At 32.6% G+C, this 23,381-nt stretch overlaps 2 protein-coding genes, 2 long non-coding RNA genes and 1 pseudogene across 6 annotated transcripts; 2 read left to right on the top strand and 3 right to left on the bottom strand.

Annotated features, from left to right (window-relative positions):
* Positions 1-692: 692 nt before the first annotated feature.
* Positions 693-2,246, bottom strand: LOC146902032 (serine protease SPPA, chloroplastic-like; annotated as a pseudogene). Its single transcript, XR_015023240.1, has 4 exons — positions 2,085-2,246; positions 1,780-1,936; positions 1,559-1,695; positions 693-898 (listed from the first exon to the last, which is right to left on the bottom strand). The product of XR_015023240.1 is annotated as a serine protease SPPA, chloroplastic-like (transcript).
* A 1,017-nt stretch (positions 2,247-3,263) lies between these two features.
* On the bottom strand, positions 3,264-12,290 carry LOC146902033 (serine protease SPPA, chloroplastic-like). Of its 2 annotated transcripts, none has more exons than XM_085734250.1 (13): positions 11,891-12,290; positions 11,627-11,801; positions 10,818-10,955; positions 10,322-10,492; positions 10,142-10,245; positions 8,712-8,779; positions 7,165-7,331; positions 6,421-6,490; positions 5,947-6,101; positions 5,290-5,395; positions 4,060-4,147; positions 3,829-3,972; positions 3,264-3,723 (listed from the first exon to the last, which is right to left on the bottom strand). In XM_085734250.1, exons 1-13 carry the CDS (start codon positions 12,212-12,214, stop codon positions 3,490-3,492), a joined length of 1,944 nt encoding a protein of 647 aa, XP_085590376.1. In that variant the 5' UTR covers positions 12,215-12,290; the 3' UTR covers positions 3,264-3,489. The 2 variants fall into 2 exon arrangements, with proteins under 2 accessions (XP_085590376.1, XP_085590375.1); XM_085734249.1 differs by having other exon boundaries at positions 11,627-11,813.
* A 2,429-nt stretch (positions 12,291-14,719) lies between these two features.
* On the bottom strand, positions 14,720-18,124 carry LOC146902034 (uncharacterized). The gene is made up of 2 exons (XM_085736318.1): positions 17,869-18,124; positions 14,720-15,500 (listed from the first exon to the last, which is right to left on the bottom strand). Exon 2 carries the CDS (start codon positions 15,498-15,500, stop codon positions 15,072-15,074), a length of 429 nt encoding a protein of 142 aa, XP_085592444.1. The 5' UTR covers positions 17,869-18,124; the 3' UTR covers positions 14,720-15,071.
* LOC146902035 (uncharacterized) lies at positions 15,894-17,068 on the top strand. Its single transcript, XR_015023114.1, has 2 exons — positions 15,894-16,346; positions 16,761-17,068. It is a non-coding gene; the product is annotated as an uncharacterized LOC146902035 (long non-coding RNA).
* A 3,569-nt stretch (positions 18,125-21,693) lies between the features above and the next one.
* On the top strand, positions 21,694-22,625 carry LOC146902036 (uncharacterized). The gene is made up of 2 exons (XR_015022608.1): positions 21,694-21,754; positions 22,427-22,625. It is a non-coding gene; the product is annotated as an uncharacterized LOC146902036 (long non-coding RNA).
* The last annotated feature ends 756 nt before the right edge of the window (positions 22,626-23,381 follow it).

A 23,381-nucleotide genomic window follows, 5' to 3' on the forward strand; every position in this document is an offset into this window, starting at 1 on the left:
AACAGCGACAAATGAATTTTATCAAACTAAGGATTTATAGTCATAGACATTTTTTAAGTCAACCTTTATCTATACTGAAGAAATGGCATAATACAGGCCCCTGCCCTATAAAAAGGAAATTTACCAGTAATAAACCATAGGTAGATGATTGTTTGATTTCACCTGAAGTCTCTTTGACTTCATCAACCTAGTGATAACCTGCAGAACATTTTATGTTTCTCATTCTTTTTAGTCTTAACCCCCTTTTGAGTGTATCCTCTAAAACATTTTAATAGGCATTATTAATTATCTATCCATAGTAAGGAGTTGGTTCTATTTGAGAATAAAAAAAGTAACATCCGCAACATTAATATTTGTAATTCAGAAAATTTTAGAGTATTTTAGGTGATCTCTTAGGATTGGTTTTGAACTTGCCTTATTATAACTCATCCAACACTATTATATTCCCTCCGATTCAACACAACCAGAACCCGATTCCCCAACATCTCTTAGGTGATCTCTTAGACAGATGCAAGAAATCAATCATATAAACCAAAGTACTGCATGTACCTCATCATCATAGAGTATGAAACCCTCTTTTTTGAGTCTGTCTACTTGATAGACACCTTCGTTTATGCATTTTTCAATAGCTTCTCTTTTCTTTCCTGTATAGCATTTGCAGAAGCCCAAAAGTTAATTTATTTGTTTATTGTTTAAGATACAATTAGGACATCAAATGCAAATGCACCTCTAGCAGAAGAGACTTTATCTAGCCAATTTGAAGAGATATTATCCAATATTGCAGTCAATGCCTCACGGTTCTCTTCGGACATGGTTTTATGGGTTAGTGTATCTCCTGCACTTTTATATTTGCCAATTCTCTCAACTTGTGGTTCAATTCCAAGTAAATCATAAAATCCTGAAAGAATTAACATGAGTGTTAGACTTAAGTATGAACATCAACAAGTTTAAATTTAAAAGGGTTTAACAATAAATTTCCCTATACTAAAAACCATTAAGCATTACGATTATATTTGAGCAACAAACACTAGAAGTTTTATAAATGTAGCAGTGAGGTGACACCGTTACTAAACAGCCTGTTGCGACTTTTTTTGTATATTTAAAAAGTTTTAAATATATGATCATATGTTTAAGCGAGAAATATGAATACAAAATTTCGTAGTAGAATTTGCCTTATTATTATTTATTTTATTTGTGACTTATAATAATTTTTGGCTTGGTCCAATCCTTTTGGTTATATCTTATGTTTGACTTAGTCTAACTCTGTTACTCCATTTTTTCTCTAGTATACCACTTTCCCTATTTATAGGTGAACTTGACTCATTTTTATGTGAACCTAACAAGCTCTCATTTAGTAACTTTATTTTGTATCCTCCGTTCTATTACCAAGAAGGGTCTATCAAATCCGAGCTTTCTGCAATAGGCATAGAAGTCTGTGAGGTCAATCTGTTCAGTGCAGACTAGCTGTTCGTAGCCGATTCACATGAATTGTAGCAGCACCGACAAAAACATAAAACTTTGTATAAAAAAAAATACCAAGAAAAGCATAATCAAATACCTCTAATAAATGTTCTTTGAATGATGAATCCAAACAAAGAAACAAAGCACTCGGAGGGGCATATATTTCTTCACATGCACAAGCAATGTAATACTCTTTTTCTCGAATTGAAGGGAGATAAGCCACAACAAATTTTCCTACAAGCAACATCAGTTATCAAATGGTTGATATAGATAGATTGTAACACGAAATTCTCCGAGTGTTTCGAGTTGTGCTCGCACCTGATTTTCTGAAACTTAATATCCGCCTTTGAATTTCATCGAGTTTAGCCCAATCGCAATTTAAAGTATCAATATGAAGATAAACCGCAGAAATGCGAGGATCATAAGCTGCTTTCAACAAATTATCCCAAATTTGGGGCAGAAGCTGATCGGATATCTACAAAGACATAAGAAAAAGAACTAAAAAAAATTAAGCAAAGCAATGGTATGAGTGAGAAGCCTTGATCAAAGGAGTCAAGGTATCCTATTCAAATTAATTTATTTATTACTGGTGTCGAGTGTTCGTGTGAGTGAGAGTGGAAAACCTGGCCGTGCAAGATGATTTTCAATACGCTACCGTGTTCAACATGCTCCCACGGTAATGCTATTAGTATCTTGAGTTTGACGAGAAACTTGTTGAAGCCGGTGACAGGTTTAAAATCAAAGTCACCAGTGGGATAATCTTTGTCTTTGCCATTGACAGGTTTTTATTTAAGAGTAGAATTTGAGGATGAGGAAGAAGACCGGGATTGGAATGGTTTGAATTTGAAAAGCGGTTTTAATAATTTGAGAAAGCTTTGGAATTTGAAAGCAGGAAATTGTCTCGGTATGGAGGTGATTGGCCATTTCGTCATTTTACAATTAGTCTAATTTCAGCAAAAGACGAATTGTTGAGAAGAACCAATTTTTACCGGACTTTACCCTACCTTCAACGGAACTTCAAACTACTAGAGCATGGTTAACATAAAAAAATAAAAAATAATTGCTTGGAGCAGGACGAATGAAAAAGTAAGAAGAATGGATGAGTGATAGAAGGCAAAGAAATTTATAAGACCATGTCTAACAGTTGGTAAAACGGTATGCTAATAGGGAAAAGGGAAATAAGACTAGGTTTCAATAATAGGATTTGCATGATTTATCCGTTAAACATTTCAAAATATTAAGAGCAAATGATATTTGAACAATCATTTGCTAACAACTTTGATGACAACCTCCCTTTTCTCTCTTTTCATTGGTCAAAAACAATGGAGAGAGAAAAAGGAAGAGAGAGAGTAAGAATATAATGTGAGTATAACAGAGAAAATTGTCTAAAAGTTGTCAAAAAAGGTTGTACAAATATCATTTCTCAAAAATTAATATAACTGTTAATAATTTTTTTTTTTTTGAAGAAGAAACTGTAAATATTTTTTTTTCAATATCTTTAATCAAACATTTCAAAATAATAACCATATTATTTTTGTCAAAAAAAATAATAATAATCATATTATTATTTTTTTTCTTCATATATTTAATATCTTTTACTAGTGTGTATGTGTATGAGTGTATCATAACTTAAATTCACACTACATAGATGTTGTTGGTCATCACTAAGAGAGAGTTCGATGGCAACATGCCCTGGGAGGCAACAGTCAAACAGACTAAATCTCACATCACTTACCCCTCCTCTGCACACAATCATTAGGACGTTAGATTTGCTTCGCCAACGTGAATCCAAACGAGCGGAGTATCTTGTAAAAAACTTTATTTGTGTAGAGGAGCGTTTCTGATTTGCCTTCAGAATACAAATTTCTCAACATTATGACAACATGGTTCCAAATACGTATTAGATAGAGAAATTAGATTTCTCAGTGGGTTTCATGTCGATTTGCTATTATACAAAGAAAATCACTCTCTTTATTCCATGTAGATCTTCTATTATTATACAACAATGAAGAAAGTCTCCCCCTCTCTCTATGTAGTAGAACTGAGGTAATCTTTCATCAATGCCAAAATGGGGTTAGCAGATGGATTTCCTTCCAATTTCTGAAACATGATTCCATCCATTCGCGCTTGAACTCCATCAGAAAATGTCAAGTCCTCTAGTAGTTCCTTGAGTGTTTCGTCCACTCCAACCAGAGAATTACCAAGACCGCTTAAAATCTCGGGTAGAGAAGGACGAGGTCTAGAGAGCTCCACAACAGTAACCTGGCATAGAATCATAAGGTATATTAGCTTTCAATTATAAAAAAAAAATAAAAAAATTATCAAATAAACAAACAGTATCAAGATAAAAGGTGTTGTCAAATCAACCTGTCTGTCTTGAGGTATATTAGCTTTCAATTTTGCTATAGCAATAGCACGAGATATCCCACCAATAGCATCAACCAAACCATGGGATGCTGCATCCTTACCGGTCCAAACCCTCCCCTGTGCAACCTCTTCCATCTTGTCTACCTAGCAACGGGATAGTAGCTGTAACTATTGGACATAGAAGGAGGAAGAACAGAAAATAGCTTTTTCTTATATGAATTTAAAACATACAGTCATTGATCTGGAAAAAGCCGCCTTATCTCGAAATTGTTTATAAAAATTTTGTGCAGACTTGGCAAATAGCTCTGCTTCATGTGGCCTGTACTTGAGAGAGAGAGAGAGAGAGTATATGTGTCTGCCTTGGAAATCAAAAATATAAACTGATGCGGAAAAAAATGGTACCAACCCGAACCCATGAATCAATCAAACGTAGAAAATTAAATCATAAATCAGAGAAAAAGGCAACACTAATGACAAGCAGGCTATATAAAACATGAAAAAGATTGGAAGACACCCCACCCACCCAATCCACACCTCTTCTCTCTCTTGATTTCTCCCGTCTCTCCTTATTGTGTCTTGGAGAGTGGGAGTGTGGGACCCACCCGAGGTATATATGAGGTGGTGGTGTCCAAATATCACAACTATAAAACATGGATAAAAATATATTCCTACACTGTAAGCCCGGCGCCTACTTAAGGTGATGACTAGTAGTGCCTTATACTGATGGCTGAGGGAACTAGGGCAGCTGCAAGCCAAAGATCAAAATAAAATCTACAGTTTTCAGTTAGATGTAAAGCTAAAGCAGAATAATTATACATTCCACCAATCTACATCCCCAAAGTCTTTGATCTGTTTCTACTACAACTTTTAGGGATATCTTGAGGATCTTATCGAAGGGATCCTGAAAAGGGCACCTACAATTGCCACTACGACAAACTAAACTCACGTGGAATCCACACTGGATTTTATCCACTATCATCACACTCAATAACTCGATTGAGGAACTTTACCTAAAACCGGAATTCAAAAAATAAGGAATATATTGAACCCAGATTGGGTTTAAATGATTTCAACCGGATTCATATATTGGAGATAAAATAGAACTACACTAATTAGAACTAGACTGGAGCTTGGAGAACACTAAGACATAAAATATTAAGTCTTCTCGTCTCACAGAAAGTGTCGTACAGTTGGATATCAGATGGCAGTGTACATTAAAATTCTCTTCTAGAATCTTAATGAATAAAGGGCAACCCGGTGCACTAAAGCTCCCGCATAAGCAGGGTCCGGGAAGGGGTCCCACCATTTGGTGTATTGTACGCAACCTTACCTATTTTTTACACAAGAGGCTGTTTCCAGGACTTGAACCCGTGACCTTCCAGTCACATGACAACAACTTTACCAGTTGCGCCAAGGTTACCCCTCTAGAATCTTAATGAATAAATGAACAAATTCTATTACCTAAAGGAACGTTGTTCAGCTGCAAGGAGCTCAGCATATTTACCCCTTGATATAATTTCTTTGTTGAAACCAATCTTCTCGTAAAGTTTCCCAAGGCTAAATTTTCCTACAAAAGTAAGTTATGTCATCAACTTAATAGATTATAAAACCCAAGGAGAATATACAATAGAATATAAGGAAATGGAATCCTGACTGTTCATGACTTTACCATGTCATCATTATTTCAGAACTCAATTGTTTTTTTTTTCAGCTACAGCTTCCATTGGTTGCATATGATTACCATTCAAATGATATTTCAAACTGCTATATTTTTTAAAATCAAAACAAGTTCAAAATATTTTTGACATAAAACTCGGTGAAAATGGTAATCTAGCTACAAGACCACAACAAGAAGCGAAGAACATCTAGGGATACCTTACACAACTATATCAGTCAAGGGGGTAAAAAAAATACTGATTATAGTTGAGTGCCCGGCCACACTATAGTTTCTTAAATTAAGCAAATACCATATAGGATCTAACACATGGATGATCTCATTTATTTCAATTATATCAGCATGTGTATGTTGGTTAATGGTTCATAACAAATATTTTGTTCATTAAATTAGTATCCACTCATAGGACACCTCCTTTCTTCTACCAAAAGACCCAGGTTCACCTGTGACCACTCCAATTGAACCAGTTAAGGTAAGACTTTCTGCAACAATAGCTCCTGCTCCCATTGCCATGTAGTATCCTCCACTTGCTGCCACATCGGACATTGAAGCAATGACTGGTTTTTTGGCAGCCAGAAGCCTGATTTCTCTCCACATTCTGTAGACCATGATATCAAAACTTTATCAGCTAAACATGCAAACTTTCCCAAATAGTTAGCAATTAGTATCACAATTCAATGACAAAGATCACAGATGTACTGCAAATTTAATTAGACCATAAAGGCTATGTTAACCCATCTGAAATCTACAAGTAGCATCTCAAAAAAGTTATTAGGAAAACCAATGTGGTTCAGGTTCTCATTAAGTTGTATTGCCATGGCATAGATCATTGCTTTATGAATCAAAAAAACCATTTATTGCACGTCTTATTAAAAAGTGAGTGCAATTTGAACAGAAAGGAATCTACCAGAACTTACAAATCAGAAGCAAGAGCATCACCTCCTGGACTGTCAATTCGGATAATAGCAGCCTTGAATTTATTTGACTCTGAAAAGAAAAAAGACGACTCGTGTGACCAGGACACAAACGATGGAGCAGATACGATGAGCTAAAAAATGCACATTTAAATGTAATTTTTGGTCCCTGCAAATATGGCATTTTTTGCTTAATTCCTATAAAATAAACTTTTAGTTCCTGCAATATACAACTTTTTGCTTATGGTCCTTGTTTTGTTTTAGTCCCTACAAAATTTATTTACACTGGAATTGGTCACGATCTATTCAAGTCATAAATGTTTATATATTTTCTCTGATTTCTACTAGCAGGGGGTCTGTGTCAAATTTATACCTCACAATTGGTAAGGAAGCTATACTTCAAAAGTCCCTGTTTTAGTTCTAAAAACTTTAAAAAAAAAAAAAAAAAGGTGTCATCCTGATGCTTGTTCTTGCAGTTTCTTTTGTACAATCTACTTCCTTTTATATTTGTTAAAATCAAGGGAAGGATTCTAAAGGCCGGTGCTCAGTAGGAAATACTTAAATTAAGTGAAATACTTTCGCCTCCCAAGCCCAGTCTGTTATGGAAAATAATATAACTCTACACAAAGATAGCTATGATGCTGCATTAATGAAAACTCACATCATCAATATAAGTAGCAACATACATTTCACTTATTATCTGCTTTGAAATTTAAGGAACTAAAATTTATACGATAATAAGTGTACCTCTGACCCTACGGATCTTCTCAATGAACTTCTCTCCAACAACACCTTTGCTAGGGGCACTAAATGGACCCTCAGTACGACGAATGGTCCCTGAGGCTCGGATGACGGCTATCAGATCTTTACCACCTGATATTCCAACAGTCCATTTTCTAACTCCAGAGTATTTTCTGTATTTGAGCAAAGGAACTATCTATTTATGCTTAATGAGTTATTTGGCATATTTTAATATATAAAACTGGATCTAATATAAGTCTGTTAAGAAACAGGAAGCCATAGCAATCCATATTAGATAGTTCCTAGTTAGAACAGTTTTTATTTAAAACAGGTACAAGTCATGAGAACTACGGTTCTGTTATTCATGAGATGAATTATAGTTATGTTATTTGATTTTGGACATTATTGCAGTCATCAAACACCATTGTAGATTTCTAAACTAGAAAATGAAACAAAGACATGAATTTTATCCAACTAAGGATATATATATATATATATATATATATATATATATATATATATATATATATATATATATATATATATATATATATATATATATATATATATAGGGGATGTATCAAATGAGAGGAGCTCTTATTGTGAGAGGTGAGAGGAGCTAATCCTGACCATTCAATTTAAATCAACGGATTAGATAACAATTGAGTTTTAACATAACACGTGACTTTGTCTCTCCTCTTTTTCTTTTTTCACGTGCATCTGCCTCCATGTCTGTTTCTTCTCCAATCCGATTCTCTCTTGTTAATCTACGCATATCTCTCCTTACATCTGTTTCTCATATCTCTCGGCATAAAGGATTGATATTTCTCCAAATGAGATTTGGCTCTGTAAGCTCCTTAAAACACAACTTCTAGGTTGGATTTGGAACCAAATAATCATGGATTAATTGACTACTAAAAAGAAGAAAAAGGACTCAGACTCAGATTCATAAAAAAATCAGTTATGAAATTTAAATCAAAATTTGTGAAAATACATAAAACCCTGAATTAAGAAATTGGGATTCCATGGTTATATGGATATGGAATCGTTGACATAGATGTCTATGGAAAGTAATTCTATTGTAAATGAATGATTTTGTAGATTTAAAAAATAAATATGATTTTGTAGAGATTGATATAGAAAGGAGTTCGTCCATGGAGTGTTTCGAAGGATTGTGGTTCATTTCTACTATATGCAATGGCACCATGGTTTGTGAGGGATGGACAAAGCCACGCGCGCGTATACAGAAGGAAGATGTTGCAGGTGTAGTTTTAAAGTAAAAATTGATTAGAGCCGTTGATTTGAATTGAATGGTCAAGATTAGATCCTCTCACCTCTCACAATAAGAACTCCTCTCATTTGATACATCCCATATATATATATATATATATATATATATATATATATATATATATATATATATATATATATATATATATATATATATATATATATATATATATATATATATATATATATACATACATTTTTTAAGCCAGCCTTTATCTATGCTGAAGAAACGACGTAACCTACTCAAAGAATGGTAAATTTACCTGAAATCAACCACAGGCAGTTTTTTGTCTGTTTTCACCTGAAGTCTCTCCTTCAACTTAGTGATAACCTGCAAAACATTTTATGTTTCTCATTCCTTTTAGTCTTAATCCTCATTTGAGTGCATCCTCTAAAACAATTCAATAGCCAGTATTAATTATATATACACGAGTGGGCATTATTAGAAAATATATATAAAATAGCTTCCAAATTTAATATTGTAATTCAGAAAAATTTAGAGTATCTTAGATGATCTCTCGGGAGAGATTTCAAAATCTCCTTATACTTAATGATATTACTATATTTAATTATGATTTAGTCTTGTACAAGTATAAATAGGGTTTAGAATTATATCTTTTATAACTCATCCAACATATCTTCCCTTTCAACCAGTGTTGTTCAAGTAGTGGACCATTGTAACGCAGCCTTTCGGCACCTTTCCACATTGTTTTGATCGTTTGCATCTTTATTCTGGTCCCAGACAATTCTCATTTTGTTGCTCAAAGGTAATTCTCATTTTGTTTCATTTTGGGTGTTGTGAGTTTTCTTACAGTTTGAAACTTCCAAATGTTATTCTTGATGAGTTTGAAGAACTTTTTGTTATAGTTATGTTACTTGCAAGGAAGTTTCTGCCAATAACCGTTCCAACAAAATCTATTACTTCGTCATGCAACATTCTAATTGGCTTTCATGGATGACGATCATTCCAGAATTCTTGTTGAACATTCTAATTGTAACTAGTTTAAACCTTAAAGCTTTAGTTTGAGGGAGGGTTAAATTTAAAAAGAATCTCACAAATAACTTTTGTATTGTAGAACATTCTGTAGTATCTTAGGTGGTTTTTAGAATTGGTTTCCACATTTTCTTATATTCATGATTTTGTGATCTGTTTCTTATTTAATTAAGACATAAATCTAGTACAAGTCTAATTGGGGATTAATATTCTGCTTCATCTAACACATCCAATACATTCTCATCAAGTAAATATCGAATTAAAGCATTTTCTTCTAGTCTATTATTTTCCTTCTTCTACCCCAATAAATCTAAAACCCTATAATTTCATCAGGCTCCACATATATGAGGTGTCAACTCAGCGGTAAGAGCTTGACTTTGTTACCTCAAGAGACAGAGTTCAAATCTCATATGGAACAGTTGTAAAATGGCCAATAATACCATGATTATTATTAATAATAATCTCCCCTTACCTAATTTTCTCTTTCTATTTTTTTTTTTTTTTTTAAAAAGGCACGAGTAGGTCGTTCAAAATATTTGTTTTTGAATGTATCCATTTAAATTTGCATTCCTCACTAGCCACAAGATGAGATTATGTCTTACTCTCTCAATATGATTACGTTAATCAAGCTGACAAGTGACAACAACAACCATACACATGCTAATAAGCAGTCACGTGATACCAAAGTAGTGCATGTACCTCATCATCATAGAGTATGCTTGTTATGAAACCCTCTTCTTTCAGTCTGTCTACTTGATAGACACCTTCATTTATGAAGTTCTCAATATCTGTTCTTTTTTTACCTGTATAGAATTTGCAGAAACCCATAAGTTCATTTATTTATTTAAGGTACAAATAGGACTTCAAATGTAAATGCACCTCTGGCGGAAGATACTGTATCCAGCCAATTTGAATAGATATTATCCAGTAATGCAGTCAGCATCTCACGGTGATCTTCAGACATGGTTTTACGGGTTAGTTGATCTCCTGCACTTTTATATTTACCAAATTTTTCAATGTTTGGTTCAATTCCAAGGTTGTCAAAAACACCTGAAAGAATTAACACGAGTCTTAGGCCTAAGTATAAACATCAACAAATTTAAAAGGGTTTAACGAAAAATTTCCCGATATGCATCTACAAGATGAATGGAAGAAAAACTTAAACCCTTTAACGACAAATTTCCCTACATTTAAAATCATTTTTCCAAAAGAAAATGTAAAATAAAAATAAAAATGAGCTAATACATCAAGCATTATGATCACATCTGAACAACTAGCATTGCAAAGGTATAATAAATTTAGTAGGGAGGTATGTCGCCATACTAAAAGTCAAACTTTGTTCAAAAAGATGCAATGAAAAGCAGAATTAGCATACCTTTGACAAATGCCGCTTGAACGCTGAATCCAAACAAAGAAAAATAAGCACTCGGAGGGGCATATATTTCTTCACATGCGCAAGCAATGTAATATTCTTTTTCTCGACATGAAGGGACATAAGCCACAACAAATTTTCCTACAAGCATCATCAACTATCAAGGTCTTTCATAAGTAACAAAGATCAGTAATGTGTGTCAGAAGCATTTAAAGATTAAATTTAAATATCACCATATGTACTCAAAGGTATGCAAACCTAACAGAAAATCACATACAGCAATGCTCAATGAAAAGAGAAAATTATGTACTTAAGCAACAGAATCATGCTACTTACATGTCGCTGATAATTAACATAGATAAAGATCAATCTCTTGAACCGATGCAAAACGAAACACAACAAAATAAGTTTGCAAAGCATTATACCTTCTTAGATTTTGTTTGGTAAAAAGTAGCCGATGACGAATAGGCTAGCTGATAGGATAGGCTAGCAGATTGAATTTGAAGTGTTTAGTAAAACTAGCAGTTGAACTTAAGATAATACAAGTTTTCTGAAATTGAGAGAAAAATATGATACGCTATAAGCTATCAGTTCAACCAGCATTTCAAAAAACACGATAAGGTCGTGAAAAGTTATAAACTAGTGAGAAAGGATCGTTACCAAACAACTCTACTTTGATCATACGAGTTTATATGCTATAAGCTACAGGTTTGACTTTGTCAAAGAGAGACTTAGGCTTCACACATTTCCATTAAACACTAGTAGATTAAGAAGAAATTGGGTAAATGCAGAGTTGTGAATATGATACCTACCTGATTTTCTGAAATTTAAGATCTGTCTTCGAATTTCATCGAGTTTAGCCCAACCACAATTTAAACTGTCAATTTGAAGATACACACCAGAAATACGAGGATCATAAGCTGCTTTCAACAAATTATCGCAAATTTGGGGAAGAGATAACCCCTTCTTGGAGAATCTATTATTCAGCTGATCAGATATCTACAGAAACATGCAAAAATTGAAAAACTAATAAAATTAATACAGTGAGAATCGAGAAGTTAGAGAGAATGCAAAACCTGGCCTCGCAAAATGATTTTCAAGATGCTTCCGTGTTGAACACGCTCCCATGGGAATGCTATTAGCATTTTGAGCTTGACTAGAAATTTGTTGAAGCCGGTGACCGGCTTAAAATCAAAGTCACCGGTGGGATAATTTTCATCGCCACGGCCACCAGCAACGGAGTCCGGTTTAAGGGTAGAATAGGAAGAAGAGTGGAAATGGAAGGGTATGGGAATGGGATGAGAGAGAAAGGAGCGGTGGCGTTGGGATTGAAAGGCATGAGTAATTGGAGGTGAGATGATGTAACGGAAGCGGTGGATTGCGGAGCGTGTGAGTGACATTTCCGTCGATAATACTACATGGTTTTTGCGCCGGAACTATTAACAATTGGTCCATTTTTCCGCCACGTCGCCGTTTAGTGGTGTAAGCACTCTGCTCAGCAATAATTGATTTATTCATAAATAAATTCAATTTAATTCTTTCAAACAATTTGTCATTAACCATTTCATTTTAATCACTTGGTTAATTATTGTGTATTAAACAAGAGGTTTGATCGATGTAACAAATGGAGCAAAAGCATCTTGGATTATATTGAAAAACAAAAATTTCTCGTTTATGTTGGGTTTATGTGAATATTTTTTAATGGAAAAAAGTTTAGGTAAATTGAAATATGCCACAAAGTTTAACGAATATTAACAAATGTCTTGCGGATCATCCCCTAAAAAGATTATTATACTAGTAGCGATGACAAAAAGACAAAGGGTGTTACATCATTAAAAATTGTCGACTCAACTAGGGGGATAAAACGGTGTGGAGTGTAAGGGAATAAATACAAAGTCAAAATCGAAAAAAAAAAATCACAAAGAACAAATTCACGCAATTGAGAAAGTTAGAGGTTAAAGGTGAAATTAAATATAAATTTGCATGCTACATTAAATAGATTGAAAGGCATGTTTGTTCTCAAGGCAAACATGTGTTTTTTTATATCTTTTTTAAATAATTTCCAATAACCCTCACATTTTAAAAAAATACACCAAAATACATCTTTTTTTCATTCTACTTGAATATTGCATCATAAGGATGTGATATACCACTTGATTGCCATTCCATTTTGCTTTATTAGCAGATGGAGAACCTACATCAGAGAAAGTATGGAAAAGAAGTTGTCAAAAGGTTTTGTATGATTGATTGCAGTCATAAATCCACACAATAGAAGCAAACCTAAAATTTGAGAAGAACACCAAAGAAGATAAAGTGGACTCAACAATCTTCAAATAAATTTTTGGATCACTGAGATGCTCTACAAGTAGTAGGTCCGACATATGATTTGCCCTTGGTCTGATTAGCAGGTTCATTGATGATCCCAGGATATCTCATTGCTCAAGGAAACAGTCATTAGTAGCTCTATCATTGTGTGGTGCAGAATATATAGTTTGATAATTTGTATCTTGCCAAACTATTTGGATTTAATTAGTGTTGAAAGAAAATTCTAGTGAAAAGTCCCATCACTTTGCAGGTCGACAACACATCTGCCATAGACTTGCCGAAAATCATATCTTACATGGTAGGAGAAAGCATATTGAAGTTAGGTTTCCCTTCTTGAGGGATTACGTGGATAATGGTAGGCTAGAAGTGAATCATTGTCCAATTAGTGAATCACGACATGCTGATATATTAACTATGGGTTTGAAAAAAGACATGTTTTTGAATCTTAGGAAGAAACTAGGAATTGTTCAATTGATTGAATGATTAGTAGTTGAATAAAGGGAACATGTAGTTGTATAATTATATTATCGAGTAGTTAGAGTTAATTGTTAGTTAGTAACTTGTTTGTTAAGAGGTAGTTAATTAGTTTATTTGTTATTCAAGTAAGAGATCGCGTACATAAATACTCGTATAAGTACCATACGAACTATTCAATTCACAATCAATAAAATACAAGTTATACACTATATTTTTCTTCTCTCAAATTATTTCATTTTCTCTCTTTCTTCGAGGGCAAGAACACTCTTGCATTAACGATTATTCTATTGTGATCAATTCAGCGTGATTCATAAATTGTCATTTGATTATGATAAAAAAGAAGTGATTCGACCATGAGATTTGATCTTGTGTTTTTAAATACAGAGATGTTCCTTTAGTTGGATTGTGAATCCTCCATGCCTAAAACAATTCTTAATATGTGTAATTAATTAATTTTTTACTTTGACATAGAATTGTTTTATTTTGACACACAATGTTGACATCAAAATTCGACAACAACTTAAATGGTGAATACAATACAAAATGTGATTAACTACGTTCTCCAACCAGTTAATATAAAAGATGTCATGATTTATTAATTATCAATTGACTATAATTAATCACGATTATGAATTTTATTAGCCACTACTTTCATTCAAAATTTTAAGAGCGTACACACACTCACACACACAATTTAAGTGTATGTGTTTGTGGTTTTTATGTATTCAAATATACATAATATTCATTAACCGAAGTTTAAGTTTAAATATTCACCTAAAAATAACGTTCAAAGTTGTGGTAATATATGTTGAATGTAATCAACCATATATTTAAACTGCGTTAACTATTTAAGTTGTTGTCGAATTGTGTCAAAATATCATTTTTCTTTCGTATAAGCAAATAAGTAAAGATTTTGTGGTGTGGTACAAATTTAGTCGAAGAAAAAATGGAAGAAAAAGGATGTGTGAAACTTCGTAGCTTAAATCAGAAGAAATTTATTTCTAAGGACAGTAGAGACTAGAGATAGGAATGTAGACTGACTGAAATATCAAATTACCTAATCACAATATCTATCGTTAAAGATAGAGACTGAGATAATGCCTCACGTACCAATTAAGTTGCTAAAACACAATTAGTGTATACATATCATACCAAGATATTTAAGATGCATCCATTACTCTTTAATCGTGGCATGCAGCAAATACTATATGGCCATGACATTTTCTTGATTCAAATTTCATCAACATCATAGTAACAAATCCGAAAACACAAATCAGTACAACACAGGAATTGAAGCTATTATTTAGTTAAAATGGAGCTAAAAACATACTAATAAACCATCTATTAATCAGAAAATACATATCACCGGAATCTAGCATAAGTGGTTGGTGCGTAGTGTGTTAGCGTCTTCGTAAATCTCAAGATACTAAGTTCAATTCATGCGAAAAATCAAGCCTATTTCCTTTTTCTCCCCTTGCCACCACCCTGAACTGAAGGCTTGCCTTTACCATTACCATCTGCAAACTTCTTCTCTTTGTTTTCCACTTTCTTTCCGTTCCTTTGCTTTTCCAAAGTTTTATTTGCTTTTTTCTCTAAGCAATACTTGTTTTCATCATCATATTGTTTCTCTTCAACTTCAACCACCACTTGCTTGAAACCATAGTCTTTCCCATGTTGATGAATTGGCCCAGAAGAAGCATCAGAAACCATAGAATCATCACTTTCATCATCTTCTGGATCAGCTTGATGAGTTCTTCCTTCATCATCCATGTTATCAATATCTCCATCACTATCATCTTCTATGTGGGACCCAATATACATGGTCCATCCAGATTCACTGCTTTCACATTCCTCTTCACTTCCAAAATTTTTGGATGGTTTCATCTTAAAGGCAACAACAAGGAGAATGGTTAACAAAAGAAGATAGAAGGAAGAAACAGTATATATCTCTCTTAAATAGGAAAACAACAACAAATGTTTGTTTTGTTCCGACCGACGCTGCTACTGCTTTTTCGAGGTATTGTCCGTTTCGAGTCTTATGTGAACCCTCTTGTCAACTTCGGTATGTTGAGTAGAGTAAATATTTATAAAATATTCTCGGTATGTGAACCCTCGATTTACAATTGTTTTTTAAGAGAATTTAAACTTTAGTCTTTACAAAGTCAAACTCTTAGCACCAGCTCGACACTTTCTTGATCAATTCACATTTCAAATAAGTCACTTTTTAAAAAAAAGTGTATATTCATAATAACTTAAGGATAAGTCTCACTCACCATACACTACAAGAAAGCTTGAGTATTCCGACCAAAAAGTTCCGAGGAACAATGGTTTCTCGCTGAAATTAAGGATTTCCGAGGAACTTTTTCCTCGGTATGTCCATGTCAGAATCTCTGCTCCCCCTACCTGCAAAGTCAGTGTGGTGCGCTTTTCCAAGTTAAATACCGAGGAAAATGTTCCTCGGAAAACATGTTGTCATTATCAAATTCTTTTCAAAGCGTGTAACAAGGATTTTGATATATTTGGGAGCACATTCCTCTCTGCCTCACTCTCTCTCTCTCTCTCTCTCTCTCTCTCTCTCTCAAAAGGTTAGATCTAGCGCTTCTCATTCTCTCACAGAACCAAACTCGGCAATTTTCCTTCTCACAATTGAAGAACTCTCACCAAATCCTTCCTTCAAGTAACTGAAGCTGGGTCACACAACCATTGAAGAACTCAATCAAATATTCAAAGGTATTCTCATCCTTTTATTGTATGATTTGGTGATTAGGGTTTATAATCTTTGAAATATTTTTAGTGATTCTTCTCAAATCTTTCAATAGAAGCTAAAAAGAATCAAGCTGAGTTGACATTCTCCATTTTTGTTTTTGATTTTTCGCTGAACCCACAAAACCCTTTTTCCCCAAAATTCTATTTTTCATTTTAGCTTTAAGTTGATGATTTCTGGTGGATTTTTATGATTTTTTATTCAATTGGTTATTCTTTGGGGATTAGGGTTTATAATCATTTGGGCACCCTTTTTGATTTTGTATGTGGTTTATAATCATGATATCCTATCCTGCTGCGGTTCTTCTGGTGCTTTGGTTTTTCGTCCTGATTTCTTTTGCTTGGGCTCTTTGCTGCTGGTTTTTATTGCTGTTTCGGTAGCCTCTGTTCTGTGCTTGAGGGGCGGTTTTTAGTGCCTGTTTTGTTGCCTAGCAGTAGTTTGTTCGCCAGTTTTGGTGTTTCGGTTAGCAGCCTTTGGTTTTTTTGCTGGTGTCGGAGAGCTTGTGTTGTTGAAGGAATCTGCTGTGATTTGTTTTTGATTTAGGCTTGAAACAATTCTGTTTTTCTTTGTCTTGTATTTTGGTGGTTTTTTAAGGGGTTTTTATCACTATATGTATTGTTGAATTGAGCTTTAATGTAACTTGTACTCTCATTTAGTCTTTTTTCTAGGATTACTACTCATTTTGAAATGCATATGTGTGCTACTGCTATTTTGAAATTCGAAATTTAAAATTTGGCATTTTTTTGAATTTTGGAATATTAAAATATTTGGCGCTTCTTTAGAAATTTGAAATTTAAAATTTAAAAACATGCACTTTTTTGAAATTTAAAATTTTGAAAAAGGAAAATAATTATAATTTTATTATTTTTTTAAATATAATACAATCCGAGGACAAAGTTCCTCGGAAATGCTAGTCACTTCTATGTCAGCCACAACAGTAGCACCAGTATGTGTGTCAGCCGTCACATCTTAATTCCGAGGACATATTTCCTCGGAAACAAAAGTTCCTCGGAAATTTCCTCGGTATTTGGATTGCAACCAACTATTTTTCCAGGACATGAGTTCCTCGGAAAAAGTTGGTATTCCGAGGAGATTTGGACGATTTCCGTGGAATTTTGTGCCTCGGAATTTCACTGCTTTCTTGTGGTGATACCATATCATGCCACAACACCTGGAAATCTAAATACCAATTAAATTCTCTGACTTACCAAGCAGCAGCCAGCTATAGAAGCAGTCAATGAAAGTGAAATGCTACAAAAAAACATAAATACAAAGAGTGTTGCTTGAATTTGAAAGGACAAAAAGGGGTGATTCATTTTTAAAGAGAAAGAAGATGCAATCATCATTAATGATTTCTCTGCACCTGTTATTAATGAGAAAGACAGATATATTTAAATGCATATTGGTAGATTGCAACAGGGCTATATAGTAAACAAAACTAAAGAGAATATATATAAGACCTATAGTTTAAGAGGACTTATTCATTACCTTATTTAGGTCTCAAACCCCTTTAATTCTTTTGTCTCGTCGAAAGAAACAAGATGACTTTTTTCACTTCTATGAAAAACTGCAAAATCCAACGGGAGAGTGGAGTTACTAAATTTAACTGCAAAGATCACTTATTGGTTGTTGTTGGATTGGAGTAACCAAGTTACTGTGATATCATACCTCAATATCTTTTTCCTATATAGAATTACACGACAAATAGGATTCCACGTTTTTGTTTTTGTTTTTCCATTTGTACTCAAGGCACGGTAAGCCCTAAATGTGGATATTTATTTCAACTACTGTAATTTAAATATTTGTTCACCACATTGGGAGTGCTTGGTTTGGATAAAGACAGTAAATCCTCTCTCTCTCTCTATATATATATATATATATGACAGAAGTAAATTTAACTCATTTCATTAATAATAACAATCACTACAAGATGACATATGATCATGAAAATGAGAGCTAACATAAGATAATGTCGCACTTAGCATATGGACAACACTATTTGTTTGTCTTCTTATGAAACTTATCTTAAAGTTTTGGTAGATTCTAAGTGAAGCTTTACAAATATTAAGAATACCGCCAAACATAGAGTTGGTGTTGAGTCTCCTAGCAATGTCGTTAACCACTTGTTTGCAATCAAGTTTGATAGACAATTTAGATAGACTCGGATTGTCAAGTCATTTTATCGCCTTCTTTAATTAGCCCCCTGTTCAACATAAAAGGTGCATTGTTAAAAATAAAAAAATCAAATCAATTGGACTCAAATGATAAGGTAGGGAACTAAATTGACAACAACTTATAAGTTTAAAGACCAAATTAGATATTTAGTATGCACATGAGCTTGTATATCTTTTTTTTAGCAACAAAATTTATTAATAATCAAGACCTTGTATAAAACAAATAATATCGACAAGACAAAAACAACAAACAAAAAGCACAATATATGGGCGAAACACCAAAAATAAAACTCATACACCTAAGACATCAAAACATCAATAAACTAATAACATGTATATCTATCTTCTATCAAATCTCAAATAGCCTGTGAATGAATGCAATAGACTAAAATTTGGTGAAGAAATTTTAGGGTACACATTAGGCATCATGTTTTGTGAGAGCAATGTGTGTTATTTGTCTCCTCACATGCAATGTAATAGCGATAAAGTTGCATCTGCTACATTTATGTACAACAATTCTATTCTACGTAATAGTATCAAGGATAAGGACAGACTCATCTTTGACACACATTGAAAAGAAGTACTGTTAGGTGAAGAAGTAATTAAATAGGTGTTTGAATTTTACCACAGCCTTAAGTTAGGAGTTGACATTTGAAAGGACATTTTAACTCAATATGCAAATTAACTCAGCACATGGTTCACGACCTTCTGTCACATAGAACAAATGTATATGGTGGAAGAGAAATGCTTGGTTGAAATTTTTGTTATTCTGCTACCACCACAGTATTCTAATTTACAAGAACACTTTTTGGCAGTTAGCAAGGATGTAGTCTCCTACCTTATATAATTAAATGAGTTTTTAAGCCGCATGTGAGGGACATATAGTTATGCAGTGACGAAATTTAAGAGGAACCATTCATTTTTTGATTCATGAGTGAAATAAAATTAAATTATATATAGAGATTGTGCAAGTATAAAATATCACATTCCAAGTAAAAATTACAGTACAATTTTTTCACCAAATAAGAAGTTGCAAAACAATTTTTTTTTCCATTTACTGTTTGGGGATGCATGCACCACAAATAGTTTTGAACTATATAATATATGGAAGAAGAAGATCAGAGCAAATGATGAAAGAGAAGGTTCAAGAAGAGAAAAGGACAGAGTTGTTGAGAAAAAAATAGGTCAAATGCATCTCAAGGTCCTTTAGGTTTTTCGTTTTTCCCAAAGTCGTCATTTAAGTTTCAAAAGTCCCAAACAAGTCTTTTAAATTTCAAAAGTCTCAAACAAATCCTTTTAGTTTTTGAATCGTTTCAAACAAGTCCTTTTAGAGGATGATGATGATGATTCAGATGATAGCAACAAAGAACATTATCCACCATCTGCGATGCCTAAAAAGATGACTAATTTTAAGTGAGTGTTAGGAGCCAGATTTGGTACCAAAGATGAGTTCAAGGAAGCAATTACCAACTATGCTATCTACAATAGGACTTGTTTGAAACGATTCAAAAACTAAAAGGACTTGTTTGAGACTTTTGAAACTTAAAGGACCACTTTGAGAAAAATGAAAAACTTAAAGGACATTTAGATGCATTTGACCCAAAAAAATATAAAGAGATGAGGTTTTGTGAGATTTTTTACACCAAGATATATTTGTGAGTTTATAGAAAGGGAAATTCTCATTATTATAAAAATTGGGTGGGTATTATATAATAGGGTTTTGCAAGAAAACACATTTTATGAAGATGTCTTTTAGCAAGTTATTCTATGAGCATTTGTTAAAAGACACCAATTAATTTTTATGAAAGTTCTTTTAACAAAGTTATAACTAAAAAGTGGAAATCACACCTTGAGATGTGGATTGTTAAAAGACACTTTCATGGGTGGCTTATAGCAAAACCCTATATAATATATAGTTGCCTTAATTACAATTTTGATCCTTGTATTTTTACCATTTTGTGGAATTGGTCTTCTATTATAAAATATGACAGAGGTTTATGAAATACGAACTGATCTTAGTCAAATATTTGGTCATAAACCTCTTCCAAAAGTAACAGCTTAATTAGCACCCTAAACCAATACTTTATATACACACCATTCACAAATTGAGCATAAGCCAGTCAAATCTAACCTCTCTAACTCATCTGATCTATCAAACCAGTTAAGTTATCCAACGGCTCTAAATTATTAGTTTGTTAATGTTTTTTCTTAAGAATAATTTGTTAATGTTTAAATAATTTTATTTTCATCTTTACCAAAAATTATATATCACCTCTATTAATTTAGTACTATTTTAGAAATTTTATTGGAAATTAGAAAGTATATCACATATTTGATTATTTACTTATGAGAAATGATAACGAGACACTATGTAAAGACTTTAAATAGAAACGTTTATGAAAATTTGTCTATTCAATGTATTAGGAATTGACTTTTTTAAAGAATAATTTGTTAATTTAATATTTGTATAGAGTGTCCCGTAGACACTCATGAGCAAGACATTTTACTCATTAGTGTTGCTTTTATACATGTGTGGCGACTAAAACAACTGAAATATGTTTCTTTCAATGAATTTTCGAAAAAATCAAATTAGAGTCGATCTAGTTATAATTGGATAAGACGGTCCAAGATCTTATTTGAGGAAAAAAAAACAAATTTGCTGAAAGGTTATTAGCCCTTCAAACAAAAAATCAATATTATACCATTTAATAATAAATAAGATGAATTATTTTACAAAGTTTGGATAACTCAACTGGTTATGCGTGCATTTAGCTCGTGTTTCCTTTTCGTTAGTTCATATTATAGTTTTTTTTGTTGTTATTACATTTATTTAAACAATATTATATAATTCATTAGATAATATATCTCCACTTTCTTCTTTCACTTTCCATTTTTACTTTGATACACTACTCTCAAACTCCATGACCATGGGTGTAAAATATATATTATCCATTTAATGGTTTAAATCTGCACAATTTTATGCATATACTAGGAAACTTCCATTTAAAAAGTGCTATTGTTAGCAGGTTCAACCACTCCACAAAAAAAGTAATTAAGATCGTTCCTTAATTAAATTAAACTAAACCATTCTGTCCATTATCTATTATATATAAGTCCTCATCATCTTTCATCTCCAATCAACTAATTATGTAGTTCTCTCACAACTTTAATATCAAGCATGAGTCACAACCAGCCTCAAGGTATCAGACCCTATATTGAATAACTTTTATATTATTTTTTTCCACTATGGTGAAAAACAGAATATATAGAGAAACTCAAAAACTTTGACTATTTATTTATTTTTTAAATATTTTTTTATCATGAATTAGTACGTGCAAGTAAGTGTGTAAAAGAAGATTTTGTTATAAAGTTGTGTATATTACTTGTAATTGCATTTTGGAATTATACTGTAGCATATGATGATCAATCAAAAGACACTGCAGCGGGTCCATATTTACCTCCACCACCTGCTACTATTCACAAGGGTTACTCTCGAAATGTTCCTCAAAACAGAGAAACTAAATTCAAAGGATCAGGTTTCTGGAGAGGATGGTAATATTTATTTATTTTTGAATCAAGGAGGATAATATTTTATCGGTTATTGAATCAAGCAAATATTTATAATTGAATAAACATAACAATTACATACTACCGTTAGCCATTCAAAAAAGAATAAAAATAATTTAATGAATTGATATAAAATTTTGTCCTCCATTTTCATATTATATATGATTTTGGTCTCGTAATTTTTTAGCCAATTAAGATTTTCTTTTTCTTTATTTTTGAAATTAAGTTTATCAAATACGAACTGATCTTAGTCAAATATTTGAAACTATTTATCAAATTAATTATCTAAATATTTTTGTTTGCAGTTGTGCTGGATGGTGTTGCTACTGTTGTTTGGACATTTGCTTCTGAGATTTGAGGAACACTATATGTTAGTATGACGTGTGCTGATCGAGATCCACTACTATTTATATAAGTTTTTTTTAAAGATATAGAGTGTATTCAAATAAAATGTAGCAAGGACTTGTACCCCAAAAAATGAAAAAATAACGTATTAAGGTCTAATGTAATTAGTTGTTTTTATATTAGAATTTCTAATTAATCGGACCAAAGAAGCAAGAACAGGTAGTCCTCTAAAAAAAACAAAATAGTTAGTAAAAAAACGAAGCAACAACGATTTCTTATTTGAAGAACAAATAATAGGATCTAACAATTAATTATTAACATTTGTCATTTAAAATAAATAAATAGGAACAAAAACTTGTGTTTTTTGTTATATGTTATTTGTTTTTACCAACACAAGAGGACATGAACATAATGCATTTTTTCTTTTTCTACAATCACACTATTTTCTTTAAGATGAATGCTAGCAAGTAGCAACACAATCTTTAACATTTTCTAATACACTCTATTATCTATTAAAGTTTATATGAGTTCCATCAAATTATATGGCTCATATAAATTTTGAAGGAATCGTAAATTTTAACCAATAAAAAGAAGTCAAAATATTTTTCACTCTTTACCCTCTCAATTTTTTTATTATTAAAGTTTTGGGAATATAAATACAATAATGTGACATTTTGATGAGCTTAATCATTTAATATACATTTTAAAACTCTTCAAAATTATAGTAATGGAGAAGGAAAATGAAGAGAGAAAATTGAAAGATCGTAACTCATAAAGGAGAGTGTTAAAAAAAATGTGTTGGGTAACATTATTCTCTATGTAATAAGTCTCGATCGATCAAGAACAACCACATTAAATAGATATAATCACAGTGAATCAAATATACATGCAATTAACATGCACCTATTTTTATCC

Source organism: Medicago sativa, chromosome 8, assembly GCF_051527215.1.
Source record: "Medicago sativa cultivar Bolivia chromosome 8, Bolivia_mono, whole genome shotgun sequence".
Taxonomy (NCBI): Eukaryota; Viridiplantae; Streptophyta; class Magnoliopsida; order Fabales; family Fabaceae; genus Medicago; species Medicago sativa.